Consider the following 21,301-nt stretch of genomic DNA (forward strand, 5'->3'; position numbering starts at 1 on the left):
GTGTGTTTACTTATCATAGATACAGCTTTTATTAGGCTTTTTGAAATATTGAAAATGGAATAGTATTCTTCAGTATTTATTGAATGCTTATTTTGTGCTGGGCCCTATTCTGAGTACTTTGCATAGAGCTTCGCAATACTCACTTGAGGTGAGTACAGTCTTATCCTCATTTTGCTGATAAGGAAACGGAGGGACAGAGAGATTAAACAACTTACCTAAAGTTACACAGATGGTAAGTGGTAGAGCCTGGATTTGAACTCGAGCAGTCTCACTCGGGAGTTTGAGCTCTTAATTTCTAGTTTGGTGGATTGTTGGAGAAATGGGCTTTCTTTTTGTGCTTATTTACAGCTTATTGTATAACCTAAGCATGTGATTTTTTTTTTTTAATACATAGTAGATTGACAATGCAAGTGGGAGAGGATGGTGGTTTGCACACAGGTCTGTCATACTCTTTCCTAAATAAGGGTTTTTGTGAATGATTTGGGGAGTGATGTGATAAAACTTTTCCTTTTGTCAAATGTTCAAGAAGTTTTCTTTTTCCATTTCAGGAGTGGTCATTCATTGTAAGCACCAAATCCCTTTTGGAGACTGGTTTGAATATGTTTCTTCTCCTAACTACTTAGCAGAGCTGATGATCTACATTTCCATGGCCGTCACCTTTGGATTCCACAACTTCACTTGGTGGTTAGTGGTGATATATGTTTTCTTCTGCCAGGCTCTGTCTGCTCTCCTCAGCCACAGATTTTACAAAAGCAAGTTCGTCTCCTACCCAAAGCACAGGAAAGCTTTCCTACCATTTCTGTTTTAAGATAACCTCTGTCTTGAAGAAAGCAAGCCAAGTGACAGATTCAGTTCCTAAGGATGATGAAGTCTAGAGACCAAAGTGAAGTTTCTGCAGAACTGTTTGAAACTCTCTGTGCCATTTTTATACCCAAGTCTTCATTGAATGAGCAAAGCAGTACCCCTCCCGAAAAGGAATCTTCAAAGAACTATTTCTGGTAGAACTGGGAGTGCTCTGCTTGCTTTCTGAGATGCTTTATAAAACCAACCAACTACTAAAAAGTCGAAGAGACCTTTCCAAGCAGCTTCAAAAGCAAACTAACCAAGAGTATGCAAACAACTTCAAACATACACATATATACACAAAGGAAGAGATAAGATCACCTGTGGCTTTGTTTTTGTTAGGGACAAATTAACTGCACTACATAACAAGCAATATAGTAGGTGCTCAGTAACTGCTGCATTTCAATACAAGCAGAATAGCCTTTGAAAATAGCAATATATAATTTCATAGCACAGGATTCAGGGAGTAATGAGTGTTGGAGTTAGTTTACACTTTCACATATTACCATACAGATGTCCACTTAGGTAACCATCAACTGTCATTTCCACTCATCTCCGCCTCAAATCATAGCCCAACTGAAAGTTTGAAACCTTTTTTATTTAATACTTTTTTGACATCGCTTTCAAGGGAATACCGTAAAGTGAAAGCATCTGAACGTAAGATATTTTTATATTCATGCATAAAAAGCCTTCAAGAACGGAACTGACTGGCACTCGGGATTAGATAGTGCTGTAGTCTCATTTATATGTAGTTATTCAAATTGGATCAATGTCTGCCTGAGTTTATTTTAACTACTAGAATGAATCTGAAGCTATTTAGGAATAACATTTACACTTAAAATAGCTTACATTAAACAAAATGCCTGTGACTAAATCAAAGGGAAGTAAATTCGTAATGTGAAATAAAAACAAAAACTTGAAAAATAATACTAGAGCCTGAGAAATGCAGTAAAAACTGCACATTCATGCAACATAAGATTTACTGGCGTATTGACTGAGGTACTAACTTTATTCCTGTTGTACAGATGTCATATAGCCTACTAGGTACTAACATTTTGCACTAAAATGTACCTTGCTATGGGGAGAAGAAACTCATTATTAACCAGACACATATCAAACGCACAGTCTGAGAATATCCTCCCCTCCCTGGAATTTAAGTAAACTGAAGCTGTTAAACTGAAATTCTTTTTAATCTAACTTTTAATATATGCATATCAAAGCATATTCTAAAGTTCTTAACCATAATTCGGCTGTAGCATTTTCCCTCCCATCGATCAAATACCACTTCAGTCAGTTGCTCAGTCTATTCAAATAAATGACATATTTATTTCATTTATCATTTAGATTTGCCATCCTCACGACCAGCACTCAGGAACCAAACTTTCTACACTGGAAATATAAAGCATATTGCAGTTTTGTCTTAATTCCCACACAAATGGTATGAATCATTTTTAATAGCAGATTACTTGGGGAAAAACATGTATTTTGCTTTAGTGTGTCATTGTATACCGAGGTAAGACTAGGAATTTGGCTGTTGTTCTGGAATTTCATTGTGCTCTGAAGTAAAAGAAGGAGTTTTCCTGTGAAGAACCATTGTATGGGCTTGTGAGAGAGCGTTCCAGTCTCCACTATCCTTGCTGTCCCTTGCACACTCTTCTGTGTCTCTTACTTTCCCGTTGCTGCCCAAGGATTGCATTTCTAGGTGACAATAAAAAAGAAAGTCGAGATGTCCTCAAAGGGGCTCAAAACAAAGGAACATGGTCTTTGATGAAAGCCTAGCCATGGAGAATAATTGAGAATGGTACCGTGCTTGCAAGATCATAATCAGCATTGTTCTTTGTGTCAATAAAAATGTTCTATGTGCCTAAAGGGAGAGCACTGGAGTTGCCAAAGCATTCACATGGGTAACCCAGAAATCTCTTAGGCGTGGAGATTCTTGATTTTTCTGCCAGCTTAGTTGGATAGCCTCATTTCACTCTGTTATTATTCAATTAGGGTAAATGATCCTGAACTACAACAGAACAGCATTTCCTGGGTTAACCACTGACTATAAAAGTGCAAAAATAGCCTTTGTTAAGTCTCCAAGTTGTAGCTCATCCCTGATGCTAATATTTGCTTCTCAGTGAGTTTGGATGATTTTGTCTCCACAAAACTGTTCTGTATTATGTTTTCAATTCAGTGAGTGGTTATTGCCAGAATTCTTACCCCCAAAAAAGAACCTTTGTAGATATTTTTGTATGAACCTTAATAGTATAAGGAGACTAAAATTTGCATAACTAAAGGTACCTGAAAACTCACAGACCATTGATAAGTAATGTATCTCAAACTGAACTGATATATTAAAGAAGACCTTCAAATACTAAATGAGCACCTATGTAAATTTCTGCCCACTCTTTCACATTGCTTATCAAAAAAAATCATTTAGCTGGTTTTTATAAATGTCTTATGTTAGTCTAACCTAACATTTTTCTGATAAATGGACAAGAAACTGGAGGTGACAGTGACCCATACTTCATTTTTCTCAAATACCATCGATCTCCTAGAAAGCCACGTATTCTTTGGAGGAAAGCAAAATTTAGTTATCCAAATGAAAACTGTATTATAAAGAGCTACTCTATGCACTTAACTGAAAAAGTATAATACTGGGTCCTTTCCATCAAAAAGACTGACCATTTGTTCTATTTTTGAGGGACTTCTCAGCAGAAAAACAAATCTGCCTGCTGAGTCCAGCTCTCTGGGTAAAACCTTATAGAACATGTGCCGTTTTTATTGGGGCTCCCTGGTCTACATAGCACCTTTCTGTTAATTAGAAAAGACATCACTAGGAACATCCTCCTCATAGCAGGGCATGAACCTTTGTGGGCACAGAAGGCAGCTGGTGATGGGGCTGTAGCTCAATGAGTAGAGCTCAGGCTGAATCTCAGCCTCATTCATGCCTTCAGCTTGGCGTCCTTTGTGCAGTGCACAACCTGTGCAACCTTCCATAGAGACACTGCTTATTGTGCTGCCTGTCCATTGGCAGGTTCTGTTCACACTTTTAAAAAAGCAAGACTTGATATCATGGAATCGTTTCATTGAGAAAGACCATAGGAATAAGACTAGGAGAAGGAGGAAGTAAGTACTCCATGCAAAACATCTTTGCTTCCATATACAAAAAAGGGAGTTTGGTGGTTAACAGGTAAGTAACTCTCAAACAATAAAATCTCTGTTCAGATGCTAGAATGTTGGCCCCAAATAGAGACAATATTTTGTTTCCTTTCTTACTACCAATTCCTGTCTTTCTAGTTCATTGTTCTAGCACTGCAACTCCAACAATCTTTCTACCCTATTGGGGCCTCCAATTTATTGATCTCATGGCATTTTTACTGTCCCTTGCCTCTCACAGGGCTTGTCTCCTTACCTTGCTTAAATTCCAGGTACATCACTATAATCATTCCTTTGTATATATCCTCAACTTTCTTGCCTCCCTACATTGCTTTTTCCGACTGATTTAGCAAAGCCACAGTCCTGATAAAATTCAATTGTCCCTCCTTTGTGCATGCACCTTGGCTGGAGAAAAACAATCCACTGACAGCCCACTTCAAATTAATAAACACTAACCTCAAGTGGTCTTTAATGCTGCAATCATAATAAAGATTCCCTGGTCCATTCACTCTCCCATTCTGCTGACTACACAGCTTTTTGTCCTCAAGAAAATGAAGCTATTGGAAAAGAACTTCCATAGACTACCACCATCACCTCACCCCCTAAGCATCTGTGCCCAGATATACTACCTTCCCTCATTACTATTGTTGAAGGACACCTTTTTAAATTTATTAGGGCAACAAATATCAGGCATATAACTTTATAATCCAACATCTCTATATTGTGTGCTCACCACCTGAAGTCTAGTCTTCCGTCACCATATATTTGACCCCCTTCACCCTCTACATCCTCCCTTCTGCCCCTGCCCCTCTGGTAACTACCATTTTGTTGTCTACATCTATGAGTTTGTTTTTTGTTTGTTGCTTTTTGTTTTATATCCCACACATGAGTGAAATCAGTTATTTCTTTACTTCTGACTTAATTTCACTTAGCATAATACTAAACTACCAATTGTCTGTTGAAGGACACTTAGGTTGTTTCCATGTCTTGTCTTTGTAAATACCCAGATACCCAGAAAAGGGATTGCTGGATCATATGGTAATTCTGTTCTTAATTTTTTGAGGAACCTCCATACTGTTTTCCATAGTGGCTGTACCAATTTACATTCCTACCAGCAGTGTATGAGGGTTCCTTTTTCTCCATATCGTCTCCAACACTTGTTATTTCTTATCGATAATAGCCATTCTAATAGGTGTGAGGTTGTATGTCATTGTGGTTTTAATTTGATTTCCTTGGTAGCTAGTGATGTTGAGCATTTTTTCATATATCTGTTGACCACCTATATGTCTTCCTGAAAAAAGGGGGCATTCAAGTCCTCTACCCATTTTTTTTTATTGGATTGTTTGTTGTTTGTTGTTGCTGAGTTGGATGAGTTCTTTAAATATTTTGGATATTAGTCCCTTAACAGAGGTATCATTTGCAAATACCTTCTTCCATTGGATTGGTTACCTTTTTGTATTGTTGATGGTTTCTTGTGCAGAAGCTTTTAAGTTTGTGCAGAAGCTTTTTAGTTTGATGTAGTCCCATTCATTTATGTTTGCTTTTACTTCCCTTGCCTTTGGGGTTAAGATTACAAAAACTCCTCTGAGACCAAGGTCCGTAAGTGTAGCACCTATGTTTTCTTCTATGTATTTTATTTTTTCAGGTCTTATATTCAATTCTTTATTTTGAGTTAATTTTTGTGTATGGTATCAGATAGTAGTCCAGTTTCCTCTGCATGTGGCTTTCCAGTTTTCCCAACACCATTTATTGAAGACACATTCCTTTCTCTAGTGTATGTTTTTGACTCCTTTTGCGAAAATTAGTTGCCCATATCTGTATGGGTTTATTTCTTCACTCTCAATTCTATTCCATTGATCTGTGTATTTGTTTTTCTGCCAATATTATACTGTTGATTACTGTAGCTTTGTAGTATAGTTTGAAGCAGGGAGTTTGACACGTCCAGCTTTGTTCTTTTTTCTCAGGATTGCTTTGGCTAGTCAGGGTCTTTTGTGATTCTATAAATATTTGAGGATTTTTTTTGTTTTATTTCTGTGACAAAATGCCATTGGGATTTTGATAGGGATTGTATTAAATCTGTACATTGCTTTAGGTGACATGGTCATTTTAACTATGTTGATTCTTCCAATCCATGACCACAGAATACCTTTCCATTTCTTTATGTCTTTCTCCATTTCTTTCAACAATGTCTTGAAGCTTTCGGTCCTTCACCTCCTTTGTTAAGTTTATTCCTAGGTATTTTCTTCTTTTTGTTGTGATTGTAAATGGAGATTGTTTTCTTCATTTCTCTTTCTGATATTTTGTTGTTAGTATATAGGAATGCAACAGATTTTTGTATATTGAACGTTTTTGTCCTGGAATTTTACTCTATTTGTTTATTGTTTCTAATAGGTTTTTTGTTTTTTTTATGGAGTCTCTAGGGTTTTCTATGTATAGAATCGTCTTATCTGCGGAGAGTGACAGTTTTATTTCTTCATTCCTAATTTAGATACCTTTTCTTTCTTTCTCTTGCCTGACGGTTCTGTTTAGGACTTCCAGTACAATGATGAATAGCAGTGGAGAGAATAGACATCCTTGTCCCATTCCTAATCACAGAGAAAAAGCTTTGCGTTTTTCTACCATGAAGTATGGTATTAGCTAAGGATATGTCATACATGGCCTTTATTATCATAAGGTACCTCTATACACATTTAATTGAGTGTTTCAATCATAAACAGGTGTATCTTGTCAAAGGCTTTTTCTGCATATGATCATATCATTTTTATTGTTTATTTTGTTCATGTGATGTATCACATTGATTGATTTGTGGATATTGAATCATCCTTGCATCCCTGAATCCCTGAAATAAGCACCACTTGATCATGACATATGATCCTTTAAATGTACTGTTGTATTCGATTTGCCAGTAAGTATTTTGTTTAGGATTTTTGCATCTATGTTCATCAGACATTAGACTGTAATTTTCTTTATTTCTTTTTTTATTTTTTCCTTTCCTAGTTTTAATATCAGGGTCATTTTGGCCTTGTAAAATGAGTTAGAAAGTATTCCCTCTTCAATTTTTTGGAAGAGGTTAAGAAGGATTAGTATTAAATCTTCTTTGAATGTTTGGTAGAATTCACCAGTGAAGCCATTTTGTCCTGGATTTTTGTTTTGGGGAGGTTTTTGATGCCTATTTCAATTTCCTTACTAGTGATTGGTCTGTTTAGATTTTCCATTTCTTCATTATTCAGAGTAGGAAGGGTATATACTTCTAAAAATTTGTCCGTTTCTTCTAGGTTATTGAATTTTGCCTCTTATCCATTTACCTGTACTTGTTCAGTCACTTTCCTTCTCCCCTTTTACGATTTTGTTGTCACAAATTATCTCCTTATGTTGGGCATTGGCAGCTAAATTGCAGTAGTTATAGTTACTTTTAATGCCCCTTTTCCTCCTTTAACTCTCATGTTATAATTGTTTAATATCCTGTTCTGAAATAGAGTTGCAATTCCCTGCTTCTGTCTGTTAGCCATCTTACTCACAATATTGTATGATTTTGTCTTTTTGTTTCCGGTAGAAGAGCTCTTTCCAACATTTCTTGCAATGCAGGTCTTATGGTGGTTAATTCTCTCAGCTTTTGTTTGGGAAAGCTTTTATTTGTTCTTCATATCTAAAGGATAAGTTTGTTGGATATATTATCCTTGGCTGATGGTTCCTCTTCTTCAATATTTTGAATATTTTCTTCCACTTTCCTGGCTTGTAATGTTTCTACTGAAAAATCTGATGATAATCTAATGGGGTTTCCTTTGTAGGTTATAGTCTTTTTGCCCTGGCTGGCAAAAAGACTGGGGTTTCCTTTGTAGGTTATAGTCTTTTTGCCCTGGCTGCCTTGATAATTGTGATTCTTTTTTGACGGTTTGAATAAAATGTATCTTGGAGAAGGTCTTTTTGCATTATGTCCTATTAGCTTCCTCTATTCTAAAGTCTAGTTCTTACCATAGGCTTGGGAAATTCTCATTAATTTTGTTGTTTGTTTTTTGTCTCTCTATCCCTTCCCCCTCTCTCTTCTTCTGTATACCTATTATCTTTATGTTGCTATTTCTAACGGATTCAGGTAGCTCTTATAGAGTTCTTTCCTATCTTTTTTAACTCTTAGTTTTTTCACTTCTTCCTCCTGGGTCATTTCTAGGTTTCATGCTTTGAGCTCACTAATTCTTTCTTCCATCTAGTCTGTTCTATTTCCAGTGCTCTCTAATGCATTTCTCATCTCATTTACTGAGTTCTTTAGCTCCAGAATTTCTGTTTGATTCTTTTTTATAGTTTCAGTCTCTTGGTAAAGTACTCCTTTTTTTTCATTAATTTCATTTTTGACCTCATTGAATTGCCTTTCTAAGTTCTCTTGTATCACACCGAGCTTCTTCCTAACTGCAATCTTGAATTCTCTGTCATTTAAATCACAGTATTCCATGACTTGGAGTTTGGTTTCTGGAGACTTTTCACTTTCTTTCTGTGCTCCCAAGTTACCCTGCTTGTTCATGGTATTTGATGGATTGTTTCTCTGCCTTCAGATTTGAGATAGTAAATTCTCTTCTTGTTTAGATTCTGTTTTGTTCTCAGTAATGCCGCAGGTTGATAGGTAGGGTACTTTTTGTTTTCCAGTAAATGGTATTATAAAATAATACAGTCTTCCCATTTTTTACTTACTCAAACCAAAAACGATTGAGTTTTCCTCGACTCTTCTCTTTCTCTCACACTCCACACCAATTTGTGGTTCTTCCTTCACAATACACTCAGAATCCATCCCTGTTATCGTAACTCTACTGACACCTTGATTTGAGCCACCATCATTTCTTGCCTAATTTACTGCAGTAGATTCCTAATTGGTCTCCCTCCTTTCTCCCTTATTCCCTATAGCTGATTCTCAACATAAGACAGACTGACCTTTCAAAATATAAATGAAATCATGTCACTACTCTCAGAATTTTGCAACAGTTCCCCGTTTCTCTCAGATTGCGGCGAAAGTTTCTACAATAAGCTATTAGAGCCTATATGCTCTGGCCCTCAGTCACCTCTCTTACCTCATCTCCTGCCAGTCTTGCCCTCATGCAGTCTTTTAACACACTGGCCTCCTTCTCTCTGCCTGGAATGCTGTTCCCCCAGAGAGCTAGCCAGATGGCTAACTCCCTCACCTCCTTCAAGTCAGTGGATCAATTAGCTGTTGCTGTGTAACAAAATACTTCAAATCTTAGCAGCTCAAAACAGCAAACATCTATTATCTCATAATTTCTGTGCATTAGGATTTAAGATGCAACTTAGCTGGGTGCCACTGGCTCAAGGATTCACTACAATCAAGGTGTCACTAGAGCTGAGGTCTCATCTGTAAGCTCTGCTGAGAAGGAACCAACTCCAAACTCCCTCACATGTTTGTTAGAATGATTCAGTTCCTCATTGGCTATTGAACTGAAAGCCAGGAGCCCCCCTCAGTTCACCGCCACATGGGTCTCTCCTTGGAACAGCTCATAGCATGGTATCCAGGTTCCATCTAAGCAAGCAAGCAAGGGTGTGTAAGACAGACGACACAACCTCTTTGTAACCTAATCTCAGAAGTGACATCCTATCACTTTGGCCATATTCTGTTTGTTACAAGGGAGTCAGTATGTCCAGCCCACATTCAAAGGAATGACAGGACTATCAGGAGATATGGATCACTGGGACCATCCAAGAGGATACCTACCCCAGTCTCCTTCTCAATAAGGTCACTTCCTTATTTAAAGTTGCAACGTAACTCTCACATTTCCACCTCCCTTTGCTCTTATGAGGAATAATAAATACCTATTGTTTTGAGCCACCTAGTTTTGAGGTGGTTTATCCTGTAGCAGTAGCCAACTGATGCAATATTGTCTAAAAAAACTCTACAATGTGCTTTCCCACTTATGCTTATTATTTTATTATCTGTCTGCCCTCTGGAATGTAAGATACATGAGGGCAGGTTTTGTTGTTGTGGCGTGTTTTTTATTGTTTTTTTCACAAATGTGTCCCCAGCACTAGATGAGTATCTGGTGCATAACAGACATTCAATACATATTTATTAAATGAATGCTTATGTTGTCACTGTAGTCTGCATAAATCACTAGTCTCCTGCCTTTACTTTGTTGGAGAATTATAGTAATATCTATCTTACAAAGATCAAATGAAGTTTATATTGATATGTGTGAAAAGCAATGTTCCAATTGTTATTTATACACCAAAAAACCATAACAATCACAGTAAGGAGGAAAAAAATGAAAATTCAGTCAAAAGAAATGCTTAGGAACCTATAAATTGTTACAATTCCATCCACATATTTTTTTATCAGGTTTCATAAGAGAAGTGCAGCATTTGTGGGAAATAGGAATAAATACATTTATTCTTCAAAATATTAAGATTAAAACCTATTTAGTAGACGGTGATTATTCTTCAACTTGAAGCCTATATCTTTAATTCTTGTTTCTCCCCTAAACTTAAGAAAAAAAAAAAATCAGCACTTTGAGTTTCTTGCTTCTTGACCTCTGGACCTATTACCACGTGGACTGCTATTAACTAATGCTGACCATAATTATTTGACACGTAGATTGTATAGTCTTTGAGATTAAAAACAAAAACAAAAAACTGTCAGAAGAACGATATAATCCAATAAATTGGAAAGAACCTGTTCCTCTAAAATACTCTTCCTTCAATTCTGTGCTTACGAAATGGTGAGGGTAAGTCATTTTCAGTGCAAAATGTGGCCCATAGTAATGAATGGAAAAGAGTGGATTTCAATTTATCAGGATTATTCAGTATGCCATCTCTCCTTCCCACCTAGCTGTTGTAGCCAAACTGTATTTCCATTCATCTTTCTCCTTTCCCACCTCAAATTGTCTATGGGGTGTCCTTCCATGATTTTGCTTTCAAGACATAAAAGCAAACTAGATTTCAGGATAATCATGCAACTCAGGGTTATAGCAATTCATGAGGTGCAATGAAATAGGAACAGATTCTCTTTCTTCTCTCCCATACTCCACAGTCTACAATTCTGAGAGTAAAATTTGTTAGGGGATGAGTGCCCTCCATGAAATCAAGCTCAAAAACTTATAGATGGAAAAGACATCAAAACTCCTGATGTTGCTAAATAATTTAATAATCTATTATAAATTTACCTAAGTCCATCTTGAGCCTCTCATTAAAAATTTCAGTAATATCTTTGGTGATTTTGACTTGTATCTTCTAAGTTTATTACATAACTTTTGTCTTTTATAAAACTCCCTCTTTCAGGGACTCGATCTCTGAGTTCACCTGCACTTCCTTCTCAAGTGTGCACTTTTGTTTTAATTAATAAACTCTGTGTGCTTTCCAAAAACAACAAAAACAAAAAAAAACACCTCCTTCTTACATTCAATAGTTTTGTTTTCCCATTCCAGAATTCCAGAATGTGTAGAATATATTCTATCTACAATCATGATTTTATGTGCTTTAATATTCTTCCCTTCTCAGAGAACAACTTTTCACATTGTCAATTTGTTAAGTTTTGGTGTTGTTCCTATTGTTGTTTTATATAAGAGGGACATAGGTTTTTTACCTCTGATGAGTTTTACTTGCATTCCCTGGATTGCGTTCTCTGGAATGTCTTTATCAGGGTTTGGTTATTTAGATGCTGAAGCCTCTGCTACTATAAGGGTGTACCAGAAGGAATAGGTAAGATCTGAGTATGCTACTTTTAGCATGCCAGTAATGAAGTTTACTTATTCACAGGGTGTAGACTTATCATCAGGATCAACTGGCATTTGGGGACAAGGTTAGTGGAGGCTCACAAAGGACATGGTTACCTACAGACTGAGCACTCACTGTAACTTGCCTCACAATATCCAGGCTTACCTTTCATTTCCATGACTCGACAAGATCTGTCTCCTTTACCATAACATTCAAACTTTTATACATTAAGAGAAGCAAGAAAGACCCCAAGGCAAGTACTTGACGGAATAACAGCACCATGGTTTACCTACTACAGGAGACAGTTTTTAATTAATCGTAAGAGGCCCAGTTACAAAGCTTGCTCCTTCCCTTCATCATCTCCCACTTGCAGTTTTTCCTAGTTTTATCTAAGACAATATTTACAAAATTGCCTTTGGAAACTCTTGGTAAACAATAATGCCATCCTAATCTTGGATCTGTAAAAGAACTAAGTCCTTTTAGGAAACAAAGGAGAAAAAATACAAATTGATCATGACATTCTCTATCAGTACAAGCAAAGCAGAAAGACTCCTACCAAACTCGGGTAGTGTACACACACACACACACACACACACACACGCTTGTGGAGTGGATACCAGAAACACAATGCTCACTAATGATATTCCTCCTAGATCAGACAATCAGATCAGACTTTCTCGCACCAACTTGATCAGTTCAGTGCCTTACATAAAAAGAGAACCCTTCATTATGTTGTTTTCTACACCTGAAACTAATAAATTACTCAAAAAAAAAAGAACCCACCAATTTCCACCTTTTTACATGTTTCTCCTCTGAAAACAAGAATAGCAATTTATTCAACCAAATTTATTTAACATCTATAAGCAAGGTGCAGAGGTAGGTTCTGTGGTGAATAGAGAGTTATAAAAGACAAGATTCCTGCTCTCAAAGAGTACACATTTCAGTATGAAGACGAAGCCGATTTCCCAAAACCCCATTGCTTTAAGCTAATATGACCCTAGGGGTAGTCTGACAGTGCCCTCATTTCCCCATCACCTCACACTCTACATACAGCTCCAATCCTGCTACCTGACACTGCTGGACCACCTCCAGGGCCAGCTTCATGGGCACGCAGCCTGTGCAGCTGCACAGGCCTGGCCCCACTCTCAGAAGGGCCACGCCCTTGGTTTCATTCTCTGCTGCTGCTGCTACTGTCTCTGCTACCGTCTGGAGAGTCTTAATAATCTTTTTGAACTTCTGTTTGGTAAGTGAAGTTCTGTGGGGCACTGAATGGAGCACGCACGTGAGCAGTGGCCACATAACAGGAGGTCGTGCACATGTGTGTGCAGAAGGCTCAGGCAGCGCAGGCACCCTGGCATACGCGCCCACGCCCCACAGCAGACCAGTGTGAGACTGGATGGGTGCCTGAGCCCACACTGCAGTGGTCGTGGTGGCGGCAGCAGTAGAAGCAGAGGCACCAGCCATGGCCCCAGAGATGGGAAGGGGCTCTGCATGGGGACGGCGCCCAGGCCCGCAGTGGTGGGCCGGTTTGCCAGTCCCTGTGTCATCTGCACAAATATCATCTCTGCAGACTGACATGGGGACTGGAAATGCTGGCACTCGGGCAGCAAACCATCAGTAAATTAGCACAAAATAAGAATGTATACATGAGCATCGAAATAGAGCATTTGGGGGAATTATCAGGATTCTTAAAAGCTTTAGAGTCTAATTTTGAAAACTGCTGCAGCATTGCAAAGCAAATTACCACAGGTGCAGAAATAGACATGAAAAATAAAGATCATTACATCCTATAGAAAATAACACCATTTTCAAATGAAGACTTGAATGAACCAATTGTTAATGAGGAAGACAAAGTTTTTTCCTTTGTAATTGAAGATACAATGACAGAAGGCAGAAGCGGGACTTTGAATTATACTCAAATCATGAAGACACTTTCAGTTGTTTGTATAACCTCCACAAGCTTCAGAAAACATTTCCTCAAGTCTGAAGAAACACTAAAATGCCATTGTATACATTTATACTTAAAATTAAATTCAAACTTACATAAAACTAATTTGTATAAAAAATTAAATCTGTTTCAAAAAATTGTTCCATAAGAATCAATACTCCAGAAGTACTAAAATTTATATTTCAAAATAATTGATTAGAAATTTATCTTAGTGTTGTCACAGCCTATAAAACATTCTTAACAGTTGCCTCAGCAGAGAGATCCTTTTTAAAATGCACTATCTTCTAGATAAAAACCTAAGATGTGATTTTTCACTTCTGCTTATTATTTTATTGTCTGCCTGCCCTCACTGGAATGTAAGGTACATGAGGGCAAGTTTTGTTATTTTGGGGTATTTTTTATTGTTTTGTTCACAGATTTTTTTTTATGACGGTACAGTTTCCAAACGTGATGGATCTTGCTTTGAGTCACATCTATTGAAAAAGAAACTGCGTGAAATGAATTTCTTATCTATTGAAAATGAAAATAAAATGGCAGGCATAAAGTTTGATGAATTTGCAGACAAGTGAGCCAGAAACTTTTCATAATCAATCAAGATATCACATTAATAAAGTACTATCGTTTATTGTATTATGTAACATCGACACCAAACGTAGTACTTTTGAAATTTTTAAGTTCATTGAGTTACTCATGTATCACTGTTATCCCTATTACATTAGTACCTTTAACTATACTTTTTCCTGCTTTTTGAACAGCGGTCCCACATTTTCATTCTGTAAAGGGCCCAACAAATTATATAGCCAGGTAAGAACATGACAAATTTTTATTATAAGCCATTACTGAAGACAGTTCATGGTTATTAATGCTTAAGAAGTAAGCATTACCCTCAATGTGGGTGGGCCTCGTCTAATAAGTTGAAACCCATGAAAGCAAAATCTCAGGTTTCCTGGTGAAGAAGGAATTCTACCCAAGAAAAGAGCAAGAAATGCAAGAAAATGCATGTTCTTAATAAAAGTCTACATAAAGCTAAAAAAGATCCATTTAATTATAATTGTTTTTTTTAATTTCTGTATGATGATTGTTATATAACAATTAATTCAGGAATTAAGAAACATAAAGAAGATGCATATTTATGCATGTTCTAAACAAGATCTATTAGCTAATAGGCATTCAATCTATGTTAAGAGTAAAACAATGTATGTAATAATAGTATGAGCTAGAGAGCAGAATTTTGCATAAGGAAAAATCTGTTTGTATTTGATCCAAAACAGATGTCACGAAAAAACAATTTGAGACAATGCCTCCAATGGGTTGGCATCCTTCTTAAAATTATGGTTTTTGCTATCCAAAACATGAGTTTCACAGGGTTAAACGTCTATTCAAATGAGGGTCAAACTCAGGTACGTGATAAGCACTGATCATGGCAGATTGTCCCATCAACATTCTATGATTTTCAAATACCGAGAGATTAGAGAAATGGCACCACAATATGGGACCCCTTTCTATGCTTGGTTTGTTCGGAACTGACGACTTTCAATTAACTTTACATAGACACAAAATCACAATAGAGATAACTTACATTTGAAGTTGAAATATCAGGGAAAAGCACTTAAACCAGATAAACCAAATTTGCTTCCCATAAAGCTAGAAAAGATCCACTTAATTATAATTGCTTTTTATTTTTGTGTAATGATTGTTATATAAAAAAAATTATTGCAGGAACTAAGAAACATAAAGATGCATATTTATGCAAAAACAATGTTAGTTCTATCTTCTTGAATTTTAATGAAATTACAGATTTCTAAGTGACATAATTTTGTGTCAATGCTTTCAATGGGCCCACTTTAGCCACAGTTCTAGTGCTAAATTGTTAAAATAGACAGATAAGCTACAAGCACGTACAGAAGTACACTGAGAGACATCATAAGCAATATTTAAAAATTAGGAAAAATAATTGCAATACATGTAAGATTAGAAAGAGAAAATATTCATAATATATAAAACCTTCTTCCAAATCAGTGACAAAACAACTTTGCAGCATACCTCTGTTTTCTAGGATGACTATATGAACGTTAACTTTGAAAAAGAAAAACAAGTGAAAAGGAAGTTTCTGAGGAGAGAGTAGAAAGGTATTTCTCCATCTGGGTGGCACTGGGTGAACCGAATGACTGGTGATTATAGACTGAAAGAGCTATGGTGTTTTTGTTAGCCCCAGCTCCTACCTTGCCACTCATCCCTTCATCCTGTGCCTCTGTAAATCACTGCCTGGCACCAGAAGCTTGGATTTTAAAGTGAAAATAATTTAATGAGTTAAGACAAAGAGTAAGTGTGTTGGTTAATTGGATAGCATTCCATCAACAAAGTGGTTAAAAACAAAACAAAATAAAACAAAACAAAAAACGAGACTAGCTATTTATCTAGGTATAATCTCCCAGAAAGGGTGGGACTTGGGCATGCTCACTGCAGGCCTCCTGCTACCATGTATATGTGATTCCAGTTGTACAGAGGGTGTACGGTTAGGATATTTTTATATTGTAGGTCTATAAATTACTATGTATGGATGTGAAAGTTGGACAGTGAAGAAGGCTGATAAGAAAAAAATGGATTCATTTTAAATATGTTAGAGGAGAGCTCTAAAGATGCCCCAGAAAGATGAACCAGTGAGTTAAGGCCGAAACATCGCTGGATACAAAAATGGCAAAACTGAAGCTGTCCTACTTTGAGCACATGATAAGACACAAGACTCTTTGGAAAAGACAATAATGCAGGGAAAAAGAGAAGGCAGCAAGAAAAGAGGAAGACCCAATATGCAAATATGAGATGGATGGACTCCATAAAGAAGCCATAGGCCTGAGTCTACAGGAACTGAGGGGCCATTGAGGACACAACAGTGTGGACATCACTCGTTCCTGGGTCTCCAGAGGTCAGAGCCGACTCCGTGGCATGTACCGTGTTTCCCCGAAAAGAAGACCTAGCTGGACCATCAGCTCTAATGCATCTTTTGGAGCAAAAATTAAGGTAAGACCTGGTTTTATTTTAATATAAGACACAGTCTTTATAATATAATATAATATAATATAATATAATATAATATAATATAATATAATGTAATATGACACCGGGTCTTATATTAATTTTTGCTCCAAAAGGTCATTAGAGCTGATGGTCCAGCTAGGTCTTATTTTTGGGGAAACACGGTAACTAACACACGCGCACACAAGTGCGCAAGCACACACATGCACACGTTTAGAAAGCATCAAGCTCCTTGCTCCAGCACATAGAGAAAGCATTGCAAACTGGCGGGCCCAACTCAGATAGGTGCTGTTTTGCATGCATGGTTTTATAAAATTTTGAATTAGAGACTGTGATGGTTAATTTTATATGCCAATTGGGCTAGGCTATGATGCTCAATTGTTTGTTCAAATACTAATCTAGATGTTGCTGTGAAGATATTTGTAGACGTGATTAACACCTATGATCATTTTAAGTAGATTAGCCTGAATGTGGGTGGGCCTCATCTAATAAGTTGAAGGCCACGAGAGCAAAATCTGAGGTTTCCTGGTGAAGAAGGAATTCTACCCCAGGGCTGTAATATACAGATATTGTCAGAGTTTCCAGCCTGCTGGCCTGCCCTAAGCATGTCAGACTTGCCAGCCCCCATAATCACCTGAGCCAATTCCTAAATATAACTCTACATATATAGACACACACCCATATATACATATATATGTACATATATATACATATACTCATATATCTGCAAGGGAAGTTGGGAAATGTGACATTTTTCAACTTCCCTTGCGGTTAGCTGTGGCCCCATGCAGCTAAGTTCTAGCCAACAAGATGTAAATAGATGGGCTTTGTGGCAACTTCCTTAAAAGACACGTGCCCTGTATCCCCTTCTTTTTCCAGCCAGTCCTCCATCCTGCTGCCTGGACCAAGCTGTTGGGTCATGAAGATAAAGGCCAGAATAAACCTTCGGAATGACAGAACAGAAAGCTGGAAGGAACCTGATCCCTGATCACTGTGGAGCTGCTGGATTTGTTCTGAAATGCCTCTGGACAGAGAAAACCATTCCTATCTTATTTATGCTACATGTTGTTTTGGATTTTCTGTTATATGTAGTGGAATGTAATCCTAATCTTAAAATTAGGAAATTTCATGTAAAAAATCATTACTCTTGCTTCTCCCTTAACAATTTAGACTATCTGGTAAACTTGGGGTCATGTTCCCCATTGTGGCAATTGCCTAGGGCAGGATAATGGGTATTCACTTGTTTTAGACATGGCTGGAGACCCAGCAGGTTCTTTTCCTTCATTTAAGTTCCTCGAGGTATTTGAGTTTGCCATCCCTGAAGTGGATGTAGGGGTTTTACTTCTACAGTGTGACAGGCCCTTATACAAACTTATTTTGTCCTCTTAGGCTGTTTTTCCAGCTACTTTTATGCGGAGTGGGGCAAGATGGAGAAATCTCTCTGCATCATTTTCAGCAAGAGCATTCCCAAACTGGCACGGTCCACAAAGGAAGGTGTTTCTGATGCTGGTAGAAGCAGGGCCATTCCTCCATCCTGTGAGATACCATGTCAGTTAGTCCTATAGGCCTGCCTGTGGGAGGAGGGAGACAGGTCTCAGCGTACACAGACTTTTCATGGTATGGAACTCCACTCTCAAGGCATGGGAGGAGGGAAACAGAGAGTCTTTCACTCCATGGCTGCAACTTTTCTCATTTTAAAGACCTTCATCTAATCTAATGAATTTGTATTCCTCTAGTCCACATAGTTTTGACCCAATGTCTCACTAAGACTCAAACCTTACTTTAGTGAAAGAGCATCGCCCCCACCCAATTTCCAACCGCTTCTCTGCCCTGAATCCCATCACCAAACATCCCCTGTACTGACTTGACAATGGAGAGAATGGCCTGAGAGGATTTCCTCTAATCTGGGGGCGGGGCATAGAAGGTGGAGGTTGGAGTCCAGTTGCTGTCAGACCTAAATGGACCTGACAATCATTTGCGGAGAAGAGATATTTTAGGTTGAAGGGTTCTTGGTGAGGAAAAGACTGATTCTTGTCTTTGGCTATGAATGAATTCAAGGCCACTAGGATGTGAGCAAGAAGTAAGATGAACTTCGTCTCTCAGAATTAGGCTAAGGACAAAGAAGGCACAGAAAACTCTTCCAAGCTGCTCCTTTTGGGAGGAATATAGGGGTCTGGAATGAGACTGACCTTTAAAGGGGAAGGTATGACAAAATCAGAAACCTGTGTTTTTGAACCAGACTATCTCAATGTCTAGATTTGTCTTTGACTTTTCATTCTCAGAATTTTATCAAACTAATGATTCATTCATATCTGAGTATCTTCTAAGGCCAAGCATTGTTTTAGACCTTTGGAATACAGTGAGTATAACCAGTAAGGTTTCTGCCCTGAAGCAGCTTACATTTTAGTTGAAGGATACAGATAATAAATATAACAAGTAAACTAGTAGATTATCAAGATAATTTCAGATAGTGATAACTGCTATGAAAAAGCTTTTAGATAAATAAAAGATGAGAGAGAGTGACAGGGTGAGAGGGGGTCTACTTTAGATGGATGGATAGGAAGGTCTCTCCTGAGGAGGTGATATTTACCCTAAATGACCAGAAGAAGACGTGAAAAAGAAGTGTTCTAAGAAGAGAAACAGTAAGTACAAAGGTCCTGAGATAGAAACAAGCTTGGCTGGGCATGGCACATGAGGTCAAGAAAAGCAAGAGATGAAGTCACACCGAAGGCAGAGGTTAGATCACATAGAACTTTAATTCAGAGATAAGGACATTGGACTTTAATCAAAGGGCATTTAGAGGCCATTAGATACTGTTAAGCAGGGGAATGAAATCATTTATTTTAATTTTGAAAGCTCACCCTGGCTGTTGGTTAGATTATAGAAGTGGAAGCAGGGAGGCCAGACTATTTTAATAGTCCAGGTGAGAAATGACACCTAGTTTGGATAAGGTGGTAACCCTGGAGATAGGGAGAGGTGAATAGAGTTAGGATCTATTTTAGAGGTAGAGCCAACAGAACTTTCAGGTGGATTGGATGTGGGGGTAGGAGGAAAGGAAGAGGGATCTAATAGGGGGATGCTGGTTACAGTTACTGAAATGGGAAGCCTGAGGAAGGAACAGGTTTTTGGAGGGAAATCAGAGACCTGTCCTAACCATGTTTTGCTTGAAATGCCTATGAGGCACTCCAGATGGAGTTGGCAAGCAAATTGTTGGACACGTGAGAATTCCTGGAGCATGTACTCATATTCAGCATCTTTTAAAAATTTTCTGCCCACTTGTGGAATCCTAGGAAAGTCCAATAAATGGGCCTGAAAGGGCCGTTCTCCCTTTCTTCTGGACGCTTCCTAGGGCCAGGTCCCCATTATATGTAGGTTTTAGCATGCCTATAGGTAGCAGTATGCTTCACTGCACATAGTAGCACAAGTGCTTTAGAGTTAGTTAAGAAGGTCAAGCAAGTTGTAAATTGCTATTTGTCATTAACTTACATTTCAATTTGCCAAGCGCCTTCTCTTTAATTTTGAATGATCTTCAGTTACTCTTACCATGAAGTGTCTGGTCTCTGCCTTTACTCTGTGGACTATTCAAGTAAAAAGCTTTCGCCCACCTTTTGATGATGGGGGACGAGGAGCAGTGCAGGGAGACCTCAGGAAATAGTTTGCCTCTTCTCTCCTGAAAAGCTGAGAAAGAAAGAGTGAAACAGATAGCCAGCCAGGTTGGAAGGAGTGACTTCAGGTCTGGTAGCCAGGGGTGCTGGGCTAATACTGAACTCGGGAATCAAGAGCTGTCCCCACCCAGCTGCAAGCAGCACTAGGCTGTATACAGGCAGCACCCAGGGAGAGCAGCAGACTTTTTCCTGTGGGCTGCACCTCCCAAGAGGAAAAAGGTGGCGGAGCTGAGCTCAATATGCTCAGTTACTTTGCCCAAATTTACATCATCAGAGGTAAAATGGTTAAGGCTCTGAGCAAGGGCAGGAAACAGTGTTGCTCCTCATAGAAAAATAGAATGGAGAAAGGGCATTCTCATCTAACAGATAATGAAAATGTTCACCATTACTTGGTTGATTTTCTATTTGAATTTTCAGTAACTAGGGCACAGTTAAGTTCAATAAACAGATATCAAGCACAATTCTGCCACTTACTAGCTGTGTAATTTTGGGAAAGTTACTTGACCTAAGTCTCAAATTTCTCATTTGTAAAGATGAAGATAATCGTAGCTACCTTGTAAGATCATTCGTGTAGCACATTCAGTGCATTGCCTGGATCAGGGCAAGAACTCAATAAAGATGTACTGTTACTATTACTGCTGTAACAATGGCTATCACTATTACCATGTTAGGAAATCTGCTAGGTGCTGGGGATATAAATATAAAAGACCTCTTACCATCTGAGCTTAAGGCTCAGTCAGGAGGTAGAAATAGAACACAAAATACAGTGTAATGCACATATAATAGGGTTCCTTACCAGAAAGCTGCCTGCCAGTGATTACATTTAGAAAGATGATCTCTACATAGGCCAGGACAAAAACAAAAAAATCAATTTGGAATTGTAGAGTCACCCACATTCTTACTGGGTAGGGGTCAGGTAAGTATCTCCTATGTTTGTTTTTCTTTGGTGGTGGTTTTTCAAAAA

The 21,301-nt window shown here is 38.0% G+C and overlaps 1 protein-coding gene across 3 annotated transcripts in view; it reads left to right on the forward strand.

Moving 5' to 3' along the window:
* The window catches only part of SRD5A3 (steroid 5 alpha-reductase 3), a 34,507-nt gene extending 13,528 nt beyond the window's left edge, over positions 1 to 20,979 (forward strand). The window contains exons 5-6 of one of the 3 annotated variants that reach the window (XM_081054308.1): positions 549 to 684; positions 17,552 to 20,979. In XM_081054308.1, the coding sequence (XP_080910434.1) occupies positions 549 to 684; positions 17,552 to 17,660 (245 nt within the window). In that variant the 3' untranslated portion in view covers positions 17,661 to 20,979. Of the gene's footprint in view, positions 1 to 548; positions 2,023 to 2,187; positions 3,205 to 17,551 lie in introns of those variants that run through there. The other 2 variants (XM_081054309.1, XM_081054307.1) reach the window with 2 other exon arrangements.
* Positions 20,980 to 21,301: the final 322 nt, after the last annotated feature.

The sequence above is a fragment of the Rhinolophus hipposideros genome (assembly GCF_964194185.1).
Source record: "Rhinolophus hipposideros genome assembly, chromosome: 1".
In the NCBI taxonomy this organism is placed as follows: domain Eukaryota; kingdom Metazoa; phylum Chordata; class Mammalia; order Chiroptera; family Rhinolophidae; genus Rhinolophus; species Rhinolophus hipposideros.